The following is a 15,423-nucleotide window of genomic DNA, read 5'->3' on the forward strand; positions in this document are numbered from 1 at the left end:
AAAACACTTTTCAGGAAGAACTTAAATATTTCCAAATTAATTATTTTTTTAAAAAACTCAAAATGTAGAATACAAAACTATAATACTCCTAAAAGATAACAAATGAAAAACATAGGTGATTTTGGATTTGGCAATGACTTTTTACATATAACAGCAAAGGCACACTCCATGAAAATAATAACATGGATTTAGCTGAAAGTAAAAACTTCTTCTCTGTGAAAGACAATGTCAAGAGCACGAAAGACAAGCCACAGACCAGAAGAAAAAAAAAAAATACACAAAGGATATCCTTAAAAGGACTGTTATTTAAAATATACAAACAACTTTTAGAACTTAATGATAAGAAAATACACATTCCAATTAAAAAACAGACCAAGGACTTTAACACCTCTTAAGCAGATGGTAAATAATCTTACAAAAAGATGTTTTTACATCATATGCTATCAGAGAAATGAAAACAATGACATACCATTACACACCTACTAAAGTGGCCAAAATTCAGAACACTGACATCACCAAATGCTGGAGAGGACATGGAGCCACAGGAACTCTCACTTATTGCTGGTGGAAATGCAATATAGTTAGCCACTTTGCAAACCAGAATGATGGTTTCTTTAAAAATGAAGTATATTCTTAGCTTGTAATTGAGCACTCATGCTCCTTGGTATTTACTCACGGGTGCTGAAAACATATACACAAAACTTTTGCACAGAATTTTATAACAGCCTTATTCGTGATTTCCAAAACTTGGAAGCAATCAAGATGTCCTTCAGTAGATGGATGGTACCTTCAGACAATAGAATGTTATTCAATGCTAAAAAGAAAAAAGCTATCAAGCCATGAAAAGACATGAAGGCAACTTAAGCAATTAGTAATAACTAAGTGAAAGAAGCCAATCTGAAGAGGGTATATACTGTATAAATTCAACTATAACATGATATTCTGAAAAAGACAAAACTATAGAGACATTAAAAAGATCAGGAGCTGCCAAGGGTCTTTGGGGATAGAGAAAGAAACAGGGAGAACAGAGAGGATTTTTAGAGTATTTAAAATACTCTTCATGATGCTATAATGATGAATGCATATTATTATACATTTGTCTAAACTTATAGAATGAACAATACCAAAAATGAACCCTAATATGGACTCTGGATGATATTAATGTGTCAGTATAGGTTCATCAATGGTAACAAATGTACCACTTTGGTTAAGGATATAAATAATAGAGAGGCTAGGTATTTGTAGGGGCAGGGAGCATAAGACATATTTCTGTACCTTCCTCTCATTTTTATTGTCAACCTAAATCTGCTTTAAAAGAACAAAAAGTATTTTCATAAGTAAGCATAGCACTAAAGTGCCCAACAGGGCGTTTGGAAAACCCAGGAGGACGACCAGGAAACCCAGGAGGATAAAGGTCCCTGAGAAAGAATTGGAATCAATCTAAGATGGAATGGGGTCCAGGAGTCAGTGTCAAGTGTATTTGAGACACAATCTCCCCAGTATACTTATAGAAACAGAAATTCCATCAGACTACTTCCATCCTTAAATATATCAGTTCTTCTACAGGAGCAAGGCAGAAAATGTCCTGGTACTCCTTCAACTAGTAGACACTGAGGACCTTCTTTAAACTTTTCCAACTGAAAAAAGAACATGCCACCTCAGAAATGATAGTCAATTGTGGGTTTTAGGAGAAAAAGCAGAAAAATAGGCAAAAGAAACACCTAGAAGAGATGAGTTCTACTATCAAAGTTTTGCTAAAGACCAATTCAGTGCTCAACGTATTGCCATCAAACAACATGCTCCTAGCACTTTTGACCTCTTTGCACCCTATAAATTAGAAAACTGGGCATAAAAAGACTAAACAGCTTGCCAGAGGTGGTAACTAAAAATAGAGCGAGAACTAGTAGTAAATGACAAGTGTCCCAATTATGGACAACCCCTCCAGCCAATCTGCTCTTTCAAGAGCACCTTCTGAAAAGAATTCTAAAATTATTTTGTCTTTAAAAGCTGAGAAGTTTGGGGGACACTAGTGCCATTAGCCTGGTATTCAAGACTTCAATATTTATAACATGATAACTGTGTCAAGGCTACTGGCATCTCCTCAAAAGTATTCATTACTCTTTTCCCAAATCTCTGTTGAGAGTTTGGAAATTTTGTTTCAAAACTGTGTTTGGCAGAAAATATATACAAGGTTTTAGGTTATTATGAAGTAGTCGGTGAATCAAAGACCTGTGAAAATCAGTGTCTAAAATGGATTAATGCTTTCTACACAGGAATTGTCAGTATACTGAAGAAAAAAAAAAAAGGTAAGTGCAAATGGATTCCTCATTATCTAAACAAAAAATAGCCTTTCTTCATATTTAAATTTTTAAAAAGGAGGGAGGCAGGGTGTAGTGGTGCATACCTGTAGTCTCAGAGACTGGGAAAGGAGGATTTCAAGTTCAAATACAGCCTCCGCAACCTAGCCAGGCCCTAAGCAACTCAGCAAGACCTATATCAAAATTTAAAAAATCAAAAGGGCTGGGGATGTGGCTCAGTGGTTAAGTGCCCCTAGGTTCAATCCCTGGTACCAAAGAATAATAACTTTTTTTTATTTGTACACAATACATTTATTTGAACCCAGGACCTCACACATGCTAGGTGAGCGCGCTACCACTGAGCCACAACCGAAGCCCCAATAATAACATTTTAGGCAAAAAAGACTCTAAGTGACTGAGTCACTAACAGCATATAGACCTTTTTAAATCCTATATATAATTAACCTAATATCCCAAAATTTTTTTAAAAAATTGGACACTTGTCAAATTTCTGTAGATAAAATTAAGATCCCATTTAGAAGAACCTTGTGAAGTCATATGTTTATTCTGATAAAAATAATATTTCACCAACTAAATTTAAATAAGGAAGGGAAGGAGGTCAGTAAGTAGAGAAGAAGGGAGGGAAGAAGGAGTGAGACACATATCCTCAAAAAAATTCCTAGCTTTACCTCTAAACTTTGTAGACAAACTGCCATCTATGCAAATTTTTTATAAGAAAGTACTTATAGTCACCTACTCCCCCTACTTTTCCATGCACAAAAAGAAAGCAGCCAAAGGAAACAATTCCCTAATTTATACCTCATATTTATAGTTCTCTCACATACAGGACTACTAATAACTTCAGAAACCTATTAGAGACATTTCAGTATATGTTAGCAGTTTTTATTCAGAAAAAAAAAACTTCATTGTATTTTGGTTATTAGTTTCCAAAGAAAATCCTGATGTTTTCATGAAGAGGAACTATTAAATTCAAGCAGGCTCTGCCTGCCCTTGAAGCACAACATACTAAATACCATGCATGAAATTAAGGTAGAACTATGAGGTAATCTAACTGCAACTGCCATACAAGGACTGGTAAAATTATTAATTCCTCTATAATACATGCTAAGGGTTAGCTTTAAACTCTAATTTATTCCTGACAAAAATGTTAATTTTCTTTTAGCTTCTAGGTATGAAAATTATATTCCAATGAATTAATTTTAATTTTCAAGTTATTACAGATAAGAAGTGGAGTACAGAACCTTGTGAAGTCATATGTTCATTCTGATAAAAATAATATTTCACCAACTAAAGTTAAATAAGGAAGGGAAGGAAGTCAGTAAGTAGAGAAGAAGGGAGGGAAGAAGGAGTGAGACACATATCCTCAAATATGATCAACAGAAAAGGTACTAAAAGTTTTCATTTTTTCCAATTATTCATCATACACTTTGCTCCCTGGTATTTCCTTTTTTTTTTTTTTCCCCCTTTTTTAAAACTACCCACCTATTTAAAATTCACAAAAAAAGAAATCAACAAGTTTACAGCTCTTTTAAATTTAAGAACTAAGCTAATCTTATTGGCTGAAAAAAAGTGAAGCACAGAGTAATACTTAGAATGATCCTCTTGTGTTTTTTTAAGCAGATATTTTTGTTCCTAAATTTCTGAAAATATGAGAGTATATATAAATAATTTTGTTCATAGTAATTACTAGAGAAGAAAGAAGTATGGCATGGGAGATGTTTACTCTTCATAATATTTCTTTGGTTTTGTTAGAAACTTGTATTTTTATTTGTCTTCTGTAATTTAAACTTCTAAAAAAAAATTAAAAATTTACTACCCACCCTGAGAGCCTCTGCCACTTACGTGTTCAGTCTCTCCAGTAGAGGGCATGGTAGATTCAACATGGAAAAAGTATTAGTTTATCAGACACTCTCCCATTGTGGTTTTGCTGTGCAACTTTTACAACCCACTGCCTTGTTTCTTCCTCCACCACAGAATGGAAAATATGTGTCATCTTAATGTGGAGCAATCCTATTTACCTAAAACCTAACTGCATCAAAAAAATCCAAAGGGAAGTCATCAAAATTATAGCATTCACTTTAAAAATGTCAGCCTGTCTTTAAAAAGACATGGCAACTTTTTAAGAAAAAGGCTTCTGTTAACAACAGGTATTGCCTTAACTCTTAAAATTACCTTTACAATAAATATTTTAAACTGATTTATGTTCAGATTTATCAATCAACCATACAATTTTTAGAAAAAAAAATACTTTCTGCCTTTTAATATGAGTTTTCAAACTGAAAAGGTTTATGAAAAAGTAAATACTAGTCAATGCTCTGGTTCATTCCTATAATCCCAGATACTGGGGTAGATGAGGCAGGAGCATCAAAAGTTCAAGGTCAGCCTAGGCAACTTAGTGAGACCCTGTATTAAATTAAAGGCGAAAAGTGGACTGAGGTTACAATTCAGTGGTAGAGCATTTGCCTAGCATGTGCATTGCCCTGGGTTCAAATCCCAAGCCCAGTGGTAGAGCACCCCTGGGTTTAATCCCCAGTACTGGGGCTGGGGGAACGCTTAGATATTAAACAAAACCATCAAGGATAGTCAGCATTTAAATCACTTGTTTACATGAACACCTCTATATGCACCTTTGTCAATATAGAGATGACTGAACTTCTCTAATTTGGAGATCTCTGAAGAATTTAACTGTTAATCTTTGCTTATTTTCCTTAATCATTTATTATCCAGACACCATTTATAAATATATATCATGAACTTGATATTTTATAAATCTGCAACATTATTTTGATACTTATATAATAAATATTGAATCATCAGAAAGTGAAAATAGATGTAGGAACATTATTTAAAATTATTTTAGAATGAAGACCATATGCTTAAGAAAAATTACCTTCTTAGAGTCTTACAAACATGCTTTCAGGTATTTATTACTGAAATCTAAATGATTTTCCTTTCCACAATAAAGTATATAACTGTTTTAATAAATGCAGATTTTGCTAAGTCAAATTTGCAGCTCCAACTACTGGCAGCTCAATATATGAATATGTTGGCTGGTTCCAATTTTCAAAAATATGTCTCCAATTTTCTCTTAACAGGTCTACTGCAAAGTAGGGAGAATATCTTCAGCCTAATCAATGCTTTGCTGTTAATCTTACTATTTAGAGGCTTGATAGGAATCCCACCTGAATATTCCATCTTATAGTTCTGGTAATATTATCTGAAATGGAATCATTTTGTAGTTGAGGCAATCTATTTGTCCTTAAAGCCTGCAGTAAAGAGAGATGGTTTTTGAAAATGAAGCTTCTTCAATCAAACCCTACCTCCCTTCCCACTTCCCCACGTTCCCCTCCCCCACCACAGACACTTGTCCATTGAATGTTCTGGTAAATTCTAAGCCAACCAAGAATGATTCATGAGGAAATCCTGATTCCTTGCACTCTTAAAATAGAAAGATTCCGGTGCGTTATCAAATTCTTTGTTTTCCTCTTTATCTCTCACCATAAAAGATTTGTGATTTGTGTTAGCAGGAGACACTGTCAGGACTCCAGAGCAGCAGCCCTGCAACCTCACAGGTTTCAGCCACGTGTCTAGTGGTGATCAAAAATGCAAAACCAATTAAAGCCCTGTCTTCCAACAGTCACTTTCACCTGTTTCGTCTCTAACTAATATTCATTCCCAAAAGTGTTCTAAGATGCCTAGGCAAGTTGCAAAGCAGGTCACAGCACCTGCCCTGAGCAGTCATCCTTTCAGGTTTCTCCGGTTAGGTTTCCTTCCCCCAATTAAGTGGAGTACCTGGGAGGGACTGGAAGGGTTTCTCTGCAGCCTCAGTTTACAGACCAGGTGGCCCCTGGTGAATCTTTAAAGCATGACTGTAAACCAGAAAGGAGGCGCAGAGAGAAAGAGCACGCTTCAAGAAAACACAAAAGGAAAAGCCTAGTCTTAATTTGAAATAAGGCCACTGAACTCTGGCTAGCAGCAAACGGATTTCCCTGCTGGGGAATCGGCACTCCCAGGCAGCAGCAAGCAAGAGGGATACGGGAGAGCGAGCGCCCAGGCCTGGCCGGCAGCCAACCTCGGCCGCAGCGCAGCCCTCCAATCCCGCCCGGCCGCCGCGCCTTGGCAAAGGTCACGGCGACGGCTCGCACTGAAAGGTCTCTTTCTGCCCCCACACGGGTCCCTCTAGCCGCAGCTTCTCGGCCTGAGTGCGCACGAAGCTGGGGCCGCCTACGTCAGCAGCGCCCTCGCACAGAGACCCTTCCGCAGCGTCCGTGACCGCCGCAGGCCGCGTTGACCCCGCCCCAAGCCCGCCTGCGTTAGCCAATCCTCGATCAATGGAGGCGGGGCCGGCGCCGCGAGGCCCCGCCCCTGAGCCGCATCCTCTTTTAAATGCAGCGCTGTGCTCCTCACAGAGAACTGCTGCTGTTCCTGCGGGAAAAAGATAATGCAAAGTGCCATGTTCTTGGCTGTCCAGCACGACTGCGTACCCATGGACAAGAACGCAGGCAGTGGTCCCAAGAGCGAGGAGAAGCGGGAAAAGATGAAACGGACCCTGTGAGTATGGCTTTCTTGTCTCTCCTGCGACCTCCAGTCCAGCTCCTTCCTACAAGCGTTTGCTGCAGACGCGGTACCCTTGGTCTCGACTTTAGCAAACTGTAGCCTGAGCCGCTGCAGAAAAAATAAATAAATATATGGGGGAAAAGTTAATTTGCACAGTAATTGTAAAATCTGTGTTGTATGTACTTGTTTTTGTGCGCCAAGGACACAAAAACAAGTACACAGTTTAGGAACTGAGGAAAAAATCTCTGTATAAGCGGTGGTAGATGCGCTAAGATACTGCAGATGGGCTTTTGTTCTGCATTTAAAATGACATCAGAATACTGCGGCTAAAGCGGGTATACAGGATGCCACCAGCATTCTTAAGGTTGCATTTTGAGTTCTGATGAGCTTACATCGTTTTTGATGATATGTTTTGACTGGTTCTGAGTACAATGGTTTTAGTTTAGTTTTTTTTTTTTTTTTTTTTTTTTTTTTTTAATGATAAAGCAGATAGTACCCAGTCACGACTGTGGAACAAATAATTGTTCTGCAGTATCTGCTTAAAAGGAGCATTGTAGGTGGGGAAGGAGGAGAGCCAGAGGGATCAATCTCTCTCTCTCACACACACACACACACACACACCTCATTGTACACGGCCTCTAGTGAGGTCCAGAATCTCCTGCTCTAGGGGTAGAAGAAGGAGCATCAGCCAAGTCAAGGTCGTTTTACTGCTGTCCTTTACATTAAGTGCCAAATGTCTCAGAATTGTAATTAGCCTTACAGAGAAACTGCCTTTTGTGGGTCAGAAACAGCATCTGTCTTTTGAACTGTAGGAACCAAATTTATCAAAATATCTTAGTGATTTTAGGCAGTTTTCCCCTTAGTTGTAAAACTAGTTAGATGAATGGATGAAATTGTGTTCATCACATAAGGTGCTGGGTTTAAATGTTAAGGGAATAAGATTGTCACTTGAGTTCTTGTTTTGTCTTATTTGGTGTGTCTGTAGCTACTGGGTGACTTTATTTGGTAAAAATGACTTCAATTGAAATAGCATATTGAATCAATTGCCTCTTAGTGAATTTAATTTTTTTTTTTTTTTTTTTAGTTTAAAAGATTGGAAGACCCGTTTGAGCTATTTCTTGCACAATTCTTCTACTCCTGGGAAGCCCAAAACCAGCAAGAAAAGCAAACAGCAAACTTTCATCAAGTAAGTCAGAATCCTGTACTTGCAAGCATGAATAGCAAGTTACTAAACTTGAAAGAGGAACTCTGATATGCATAAGCTAATATGTGGAACTTCTCTTGCAGGCCTTCTCCTGAGGAAGCACTGCTGTGGTCAGAGGCATTTGATGAACTGCTAGCTAGTAAATGTAAGTTAAACTCTTGAATTTGATCCATTGCAAAAATCACAAGAGTCTAGGGAGGATATATCCATACCACAAATGAGCAGCTTGTAGGAGAGCTTTTACAATTACTAGCATAAAGCGTATTTTTCTCTCCTTTATTTTTCAGTATTTAGTCATGGAAATGTACGTGGTATGCACTCCAGGTGGGGAAGAAAAGTTAGCCTAAATATTAAAACGAACATTGCTCATAGTTAGGGTTGAGTCAGCTTTTCCATTGCATACAATGTTTTCAAGAGCCCGAGTTCTAGAGAATTTATATATCTCCTCTAGATATTTATTTTGCATTTATAGCAAATCTGTATATTTTTGTAGCAGAGCACCAACTTAAGCATTTTACCTACTGGTATCTTAGTCTTTAAAAAGCTTAATTAAGGATTACAGAGTTGAGTGAAATCTAGAAAATTGCTACATCTAATACTAGAAAAGCATAAGGAATTATCTGGTCACTCAATTCTTTACACTCTGCAATCTTACTTTCTCTCCTCTTCAGATGGTCTTGCTGCATTCAGGGCTTTTTTAAAATCTGAGTTCTGTGAAGAAAATATTGAATTCTGGTTGGCTTGTGAAGACTTCAAAAAAACAAAATCACCCCAAAAACTTTCCTCAAAAGCAAGGAAAATATATACTGATTTCATAGAAAAGGAAGCTCCAAAAGAGGTAAGAAAAAGGTTCTTTATTTCAGCATAATTTGGATGTCCTTAGCACCAAAGTGAAACAAATTGAATTGAAAGCATCAAATCAGAGGCAAGTGGGAAGAGCAGTATCAAGGCCTCCCTCCTCACTAGCCTAAATTTCAGTTAAGTCTCTCCAGTCTTGGCTGAAGCTAATCACACATTACATTTTTTTGTTTTCAAATATTAAAGTTCATTCACTAAGACTGAATACCAAATAAACCATTTTTTTGTTGTTATTTTATTTCAGATAAACATAGACTTCCAAACCAAAACTCTAATCGCCCAAAATATACAAGAGGCTACAAGTGGCTGCTTCACTACTGCCCAGAAAAGAGTATATAGCCTGATGGAGAACAACTCTTACCCGCGTTTCTTGGAGTCAGAATTCTACCAGGACTTGTGCAAAAGGTCACAGATCACCACAGATCCCCATACTACATGAGATGGAAAAAAGAGCCCCAGAATGGAGGACATTTCTTTCTTTTTCCTAAGGGAAAAGGCTGTGATCTACTAAAAAGACTGACCTTGAATTCAGCCTGGGTGTTCAGGAAACATCACCCAGAACTATTGATTCAAAGTTGGGTAGTGAGTCAGGAAGCCAGTAACCTAGGAGAAGCATGTGTCAGAAGGGCTTCCCTTCATGAAGAACGTGGGGGTGTCTCACTGGAAAAGCCAGAGTGAGATGAAAGACACCGTGTAATACTATCGTTCCAAAACCATTGAAAATCAATAGGTCTGGGATTATGTGGCCTTAGCTAGCTGGCTGTACATCTTTCCCTAAATCAGTCCATGTTACCACATAGTGGTTTTAGTTTTAGTTTTAGTTTTTAAGTACTAAGTAACATTAAAATGTTTACTATGTGCAAGGGTATTGAAGTTCTTATGACTTACAGATCATCAGTACTGTTGTCTCATGTATCGCTGAAACTGAAAAGGTCTGTTTGAATTGTTAACCGGTGTGTGAAATTGAATGCGTGCTTTGTGTGGGAAACTCAGTGTCCGTTACGAGTGCCAAAAACTGTCTTGAAGGCAGCTAAACTTTGAAGTGGTCTTTGAATACTTTTAATAAATTTTATTTTGATAAATAATGTTATTGAACACTTGGAGTCCAGATGTGATCTGATTTTATTTGACTTTGGTAACTGGAATTATGGCAGATACAAGCAAAACCATCTAAAAAAGGACTAGCTAAAATGAGCAGTAAAATATGAAAACAAGCTCCAAAATTAGTCACATAACTGTTTTTCCAATAGATGAATGTAAGCCTACTTTTTTTTTTTATTCTTTCCCTTGGTTCTAAGCTCCCCTGTAGGTACTAGCATAAGTTTCCAAGACTCATATTTGAAACTGTTTTTCCCTGATGGGTCAATACACAATCAGAGTTTTCCTGAGTCTCTTTCCTTTATTTGCTTAAAAAAAAAAAATCTGATTATGTAACTTTAGTTAATGATGAAGGCAAAAGAAAGGCACTTTTGTTTCTTATCCTTAATCCAGGAATGTGCTTTTTCCTAGTTGAGGAATCTGTTATTTTTCTAACTGCTAAGGTAAAAAAAAGAATACCCTTCCCTTCAGCAGGCTGCTTTTCATTCTCCTTGGTTATGGTTTTAATAAACGAGAGGGAGGCAGCCTTCATCTTGGAGTTGGAAGATCTGAGCCAAAGTACTGACTTCCCGTAGCTTTGTGACCTTAAGATCCTAACACCTTTGCTGGCTCCCCACATGACACTTCCCTGGTATCTGTGAAGTAGTAAGGGAGTTTAGAAATTGTAAAGCACTAAAAAGTGCATTTATTTTGATTTGCCAAAAGAAAATTGGCCTCCAGTAGTTTAAATACTGTTTCCACTGTGACTGCACTAATTTTCACCTTAACCAGAGTTTCTGACAACAACTTGCACAGGCTCCATGACAGACGGCCCTGTCCACTCCTGTATCATCAGCAGCCAGAATGACACACAGTAGATGCTTCATAAACATTTGTGGAATAAATGAATTCTGAAGGGTCATGGAAACAGTGCTAATTTTTTTTAGAATAAATAAAATGGGTCTGCATAATTCTTATAAAGATTTGGACCAACAGAGGAACCTAGGAGTCATGTCAATATACTTTGCCACCAAGTGCTATTTATTGTACCTCATCTCTCTGTCCAGCTTATTCTCTGCTACCACCCTGATCAAAGATGCTGTCATCTAATGACTAGATGACTGCAGTTGTCTCAACTGACCTCCCCCTGCTCATCCTCCCCATCTTATATGTTCCCTGCTTTTTAACTCTAGGGATCCTTCCAAGATACAACCCTGAGCTCTTCTTCTGTTGCTTGTAAACCTTTGACCAGCCTCCCAAACATAAGGATAAAGGCAGTATCCCTAATATGGCCTAACACCTGCAGGGCTTGACTCCTTCCATTCTCAGCTGTGCCACATGTCCCCTAGCTCTTTCTAGTAGCCTCACTGGCCTACTTTCATTCCCTTGAAGATGCCAGGCCCACTGGGCTCAAAGGGCCTTTGCACCTAATGGTTCCTTTGTACAGGATGCAATTTTAGCTTCTATTCATCACTCAACTATCCTTGCAATTTCCACTGCCCAAGGAAGCCTGCCCTGACCTCCTTACCTAGGTCAGATCCTCTTTTAGATGTTCAGCATGATTACATTTAGAGCACTTAATGGAGTCATAAGTTCTAATTAATTTGTATGATTATTTGAAAATTCTGTCTTTGACTAGATTGTGGATGCCACAATTGAGAACCCTGTGCTTTTTTTCTGCTCACAGCTAAATCCCAACACCTAGCTCAGTGCCTGGTATACAATAGGGGGCACATAAATAATTTTCAAGTGAATGAATAAATATTAAAAGATCTTTTAAGCAAATGTTGGTGAAACAAAATATCTAAGAATTTAAGGAGAAATTAGGACCTGATTTGGTGGTTGGCTTTTAAAAGATGGGGTCTCTCCCTGTTGCCCAGGCTGACCCCCAACTCCAGTGATCCTCCTGCCTTAGCTTCTTTAGTTGTTGGTACTACAGGCACATGGTACTGCACCCAATCTTTAAGGATATGATTTTAAAAGCATCACTGGCTCAAAGTTCCAAAAATATCTGCAGAACTTTTTCTTTTGGCAAAATAAATAAATACTTCTTACTGGGCATGTTCTCTATGACTTTAATAGAAGGAAAAGCCAAATTATAGTAACAAAAAACAAGAGTTTTGACTTTTAGTGCTGCTGAAAGTACAGGTTTTATTCAGGTGGTATTTTTTAATGTCTTCCAGTGTGGAACAAACTGAAATAGATTTAAGATTAGAGACCGCATGTCTCTACAAATACTACTTAATGTTCCAGTTTCTCAGAGTTCTTATGCTTGGGATCCACAGTCTCTTCATTTTGATAATATTTCACTGTTTTATATATTTTAAGCCCAAGGATGTGTCTAAGTATAGTGATTTCATATAGTCACATCAGGAAAAATAACAGAAAATTGTATGTTATCTGTCATCTGAGCACTGGAGGTGATAAATGAGTTTCAATGAAATTACTTAAAGTGATCACCCAAAATTTCACAGGAAAGAGGTCTTTGCTAGTTTTGCTAGAGATATTTTGTTGATTAACCACAACAAAATTTCTCTGTCAGGAGATAAGTCATGAATGAAAGTGAATTGTGCATTTCAACAGCAGAGTCTATAGGGCACCTACTCTGTGCCAGGCCTTCTGCTCTTTGCAACTTTGTTTTTCTATGTTAGCCCCAAATTGCAGCTAAAGGAATTAGCCTGACTTTAGAGAGAGTGTTGCCACTAGTAAATGGTGAGTTTTGATATGCGCAGAGATTTCCCCATGTCTGACTCAGATGCCTTTTGACAACTCCAACTCCCTTCTCTCTTTCTCTGAGAAGAACTCAACAGACATCTGAATGCTCCTATAAACAACCTTCTGGCAAAAGTAGATGCATTAGAAAAATCCAACTTTGCAAGTTGGTGCTTGCAGTTGCAAACAAACCAAAAAAAAAAAATCATTCCTTTCCAGAAAAAGATTAAAAAAAAAAAGGAATGAGTTAAAGAGAAGAGCTATTACATGTTGAAATCCAATCAGAAGAATCCTAAGCAAGACAGAACTGCAGGAGAGCAAGCACCAAGTAAAACAAGAAAGCATTTAAAGGAGGAAACACAGTTGTGAATGGGTGTTGAAAAAGAATTGGATACCCACATCAGCCTGAGACAGGAGACGTAATTGACTGGGAAGGAACTGGAGAAGGATGTCTGTGCGAAGCAGGATGCTCGGGCATCTCTGCGGCAGCAGCTGGATTGTCTCAGGACTCTCAAGCATGAACTTCCTTTTAAGCTGCAGAGTTCAGACTTAAAAATAAAACAGAAAAGTGAACTAAACAGACACTTGGAAAAGAAGACTAATCAGAAGGCTGCTACCATTAAACATCTGGAACAAAGATTGCACCAGGCTGATCAAGGCTGCCAGAAAGCTGAACTCTTCTTGGACTCTTCACACAGACAAGATCAACAGTCTGCAGCTGGAAGCAAGAGATGATCATGGGGCAGCAGCAGCAGCTTCAATTAGATCTAAAACAGGAGAGAGGTTTACAAAACCACAGGAGAATTCCAGGGAAGGGTTCTCAGAGCCAAAACCCAAGGATGGGCAGTTCGAAATTCAAGAGGAAAAGGTTAAACTAAAAAGAGCCAATGGAAGAAAACAAGAGGCTGCAGCCTCTCCCTATAGATAAACAGTATCAGTCACCATTCTCTGAAAAGCCACAGTTATGTTAGCACAAAGAATGTGTAAGAACCGCAGAGGAACCTTCTGTGATACCTTCTCAACAAAATACCAGCCTCTTCTTTCAAATATCAAGCCTGAGCAAGTTACAGTCCCTATCACAAGGGGCTGATGAAGCAATATTCTACCAGTCCACCTTAATACTGAAGGAAAAGACCTGGACCAAAACATTCCTGCAGGGCCATTTTCTACCTGTGTTGAATGTCAGAATCTCCAAAAGCATAGTCCTTAGAGTCAAGTGAAGAATTGAGAGAAATGATTGATGTATACCAGGTCCAAGAAGAAAAGGCAGTTGTTGGGTATGCCAGAAATTGTGCTCATTTTCCCTAGTGACTGTACAAATAAGTTATTCAGTTGCACCTTTCTTTTTTAAGTCCTAAACACACTCACACACACATTGGGAAACTTTCCCCCTATGGATATGCTTGCAGAAACTTGAGGGAGAAGAAGGGGAGAATTTTCCAAAATTAAAGAAGAAAACAAACCCTGATACAAGAAGCTCAAGGAACACCAAGCAGAATAAATACTGCAAAACTGAATATCAGCTTCAGGCTTCTGAAAAGCTAACAATGGAGGAAATCTAGAAAATACCCAGAGGGAGAAAAATGCCTTAATGTACTAGAAGCTATGATAAGAACTAGAATAAAGGGGCTAGGGATGTGGCTCAAGTGGTAGTGCACTTGCCTAGTATGCATGAGGCACTGGGTTCGATTCTCAGTACCACATAAAAATAAAATAAAGTTATTGTGTCCTCCTAAAACTAAAAAATAAATATTTTTTTTAAATAAAGAATTGGGGCTGGGGATGTGGCTCAAGCGGTAGCGCGCTCGTCTGGCATGGGTGCAGCCCGGGTTCCATCCTCAGCACCACATACAAACAAAGATGTTGTGTTCACCGAAAACTAAAAAAAAAAAAAAAAAAAAAATTAAAAAACTCTCTCTCTCTCTCTCTCTCTCTCTCTCTCTCTCTCTCTCTCTCTAAAAAAAATATAAAAAAATAAAGAACTAGTGTAAACTTTTGGTCAGAAACCATGCAAACAAGAGGAAAGATAAAGTGTTAAAAATTTTTTTAATTCACTCATTTAGCAATCTCAATATCCAGGAAAATTCTTCCTCAAACATGAAAGCAAAACAAAAGCCTTCTCAGACATAAAAACAATGGGGTGAATTTACTGCCAACAGACCTACTGGACATGGGATGTTAAAACAAGTTCTTCACAAAAATGGACAATGATATAGGTCGAAAGCTCAGATTTCAGGAAAGAAGACTGTAGCAGAAGGAATCCATGAAAATAAAGTAATATTATTTAGTGTTCTTGCTCCTAGATCAGTTATGATAGCTGTTTGTTTAAAGTAATAATAAAAGTAATAACATATTGAGAGATTATAGCATACAGATAAATAAAAGAAATGACAACAGTATCATAAGGAACAGAAAGGAAGAATTGGTAATACTCTTAAGTTTCCTATACTATGAAGTAAGTGGGGCAGTGTTATTAGAGGACAGGCTTAGATTTGTGTAAGTGCATGTCTCAAGTTTGAGGGAAACCACTTAAAGATTTTCAAAAAGAACATAATTGATAAGCTAAAGAGGGAGATGAAATAGAATCCTATAGAATTCTCAGTGAAACCCACAGAAAAGAGAAAGAAAAGGAAAGCTTTCAAAATAACAAGTGTCTTGAATATAAAATAATTATAAATGTGAAAATAGGAATTGAAT

General features: G+C 37.8%; 1 protein-coding gene and 1 pseudogene across 1 annotated transcript; both read left to right on the forward strand.

Annotated features, from left to right (window-relative positions):
* Window positions 1-6,712: 6,712 nt before the first annotated feature.
* Rgs2 (regulator of G protein signaling 2) lies at window positions 6,713-10,032 on the forward strand. Its single transcript, XM_046427562.2, has 5 exons — window positions 6,713-6,869; window positions 7,960-8,061; window positions 8,163-8,224; window positions 8,751-8,917; window positions 9,182-10,032. Exons 1-5 carry the CDS (start codon window positions 6,760-6,762, stop codon window positions 9,374-9,376), a joined length of 636 nt encoding a protein of 211 aa, XP_046283518.1. The 5' UTR covers window positions 6,713-6,759; the 3' UTR covers window positions 9,377-10,032.
* A 500-nt stretch (window positions 10,033-10,532) lies between these two features.
* LOC124081356 (protein RUFY3-like) lies at window positions 10,533-13,845 on the forward strand (annotated as a pseudogene).
* The last annotated feature ends 1,578 nt before the right edge of the window (window positions 13,846-15,423 follow it).

Source organism: Marmota monax, unplaced genomic scaffold, assembly GCF_021218885.2.
Source record: "Marmota monax isolate L192 unplaced genomic scaffold, Marmota_monax_Labrador192_F-V1.1 WCK01_AAM20220418_F8-fsc00202, whole genome shotgun sequence".
NCBI lineage: Eukaryota > Metazoa > Chordata > Mammalia > Rodentia > Sciuridae > Marmota > Marmota monax.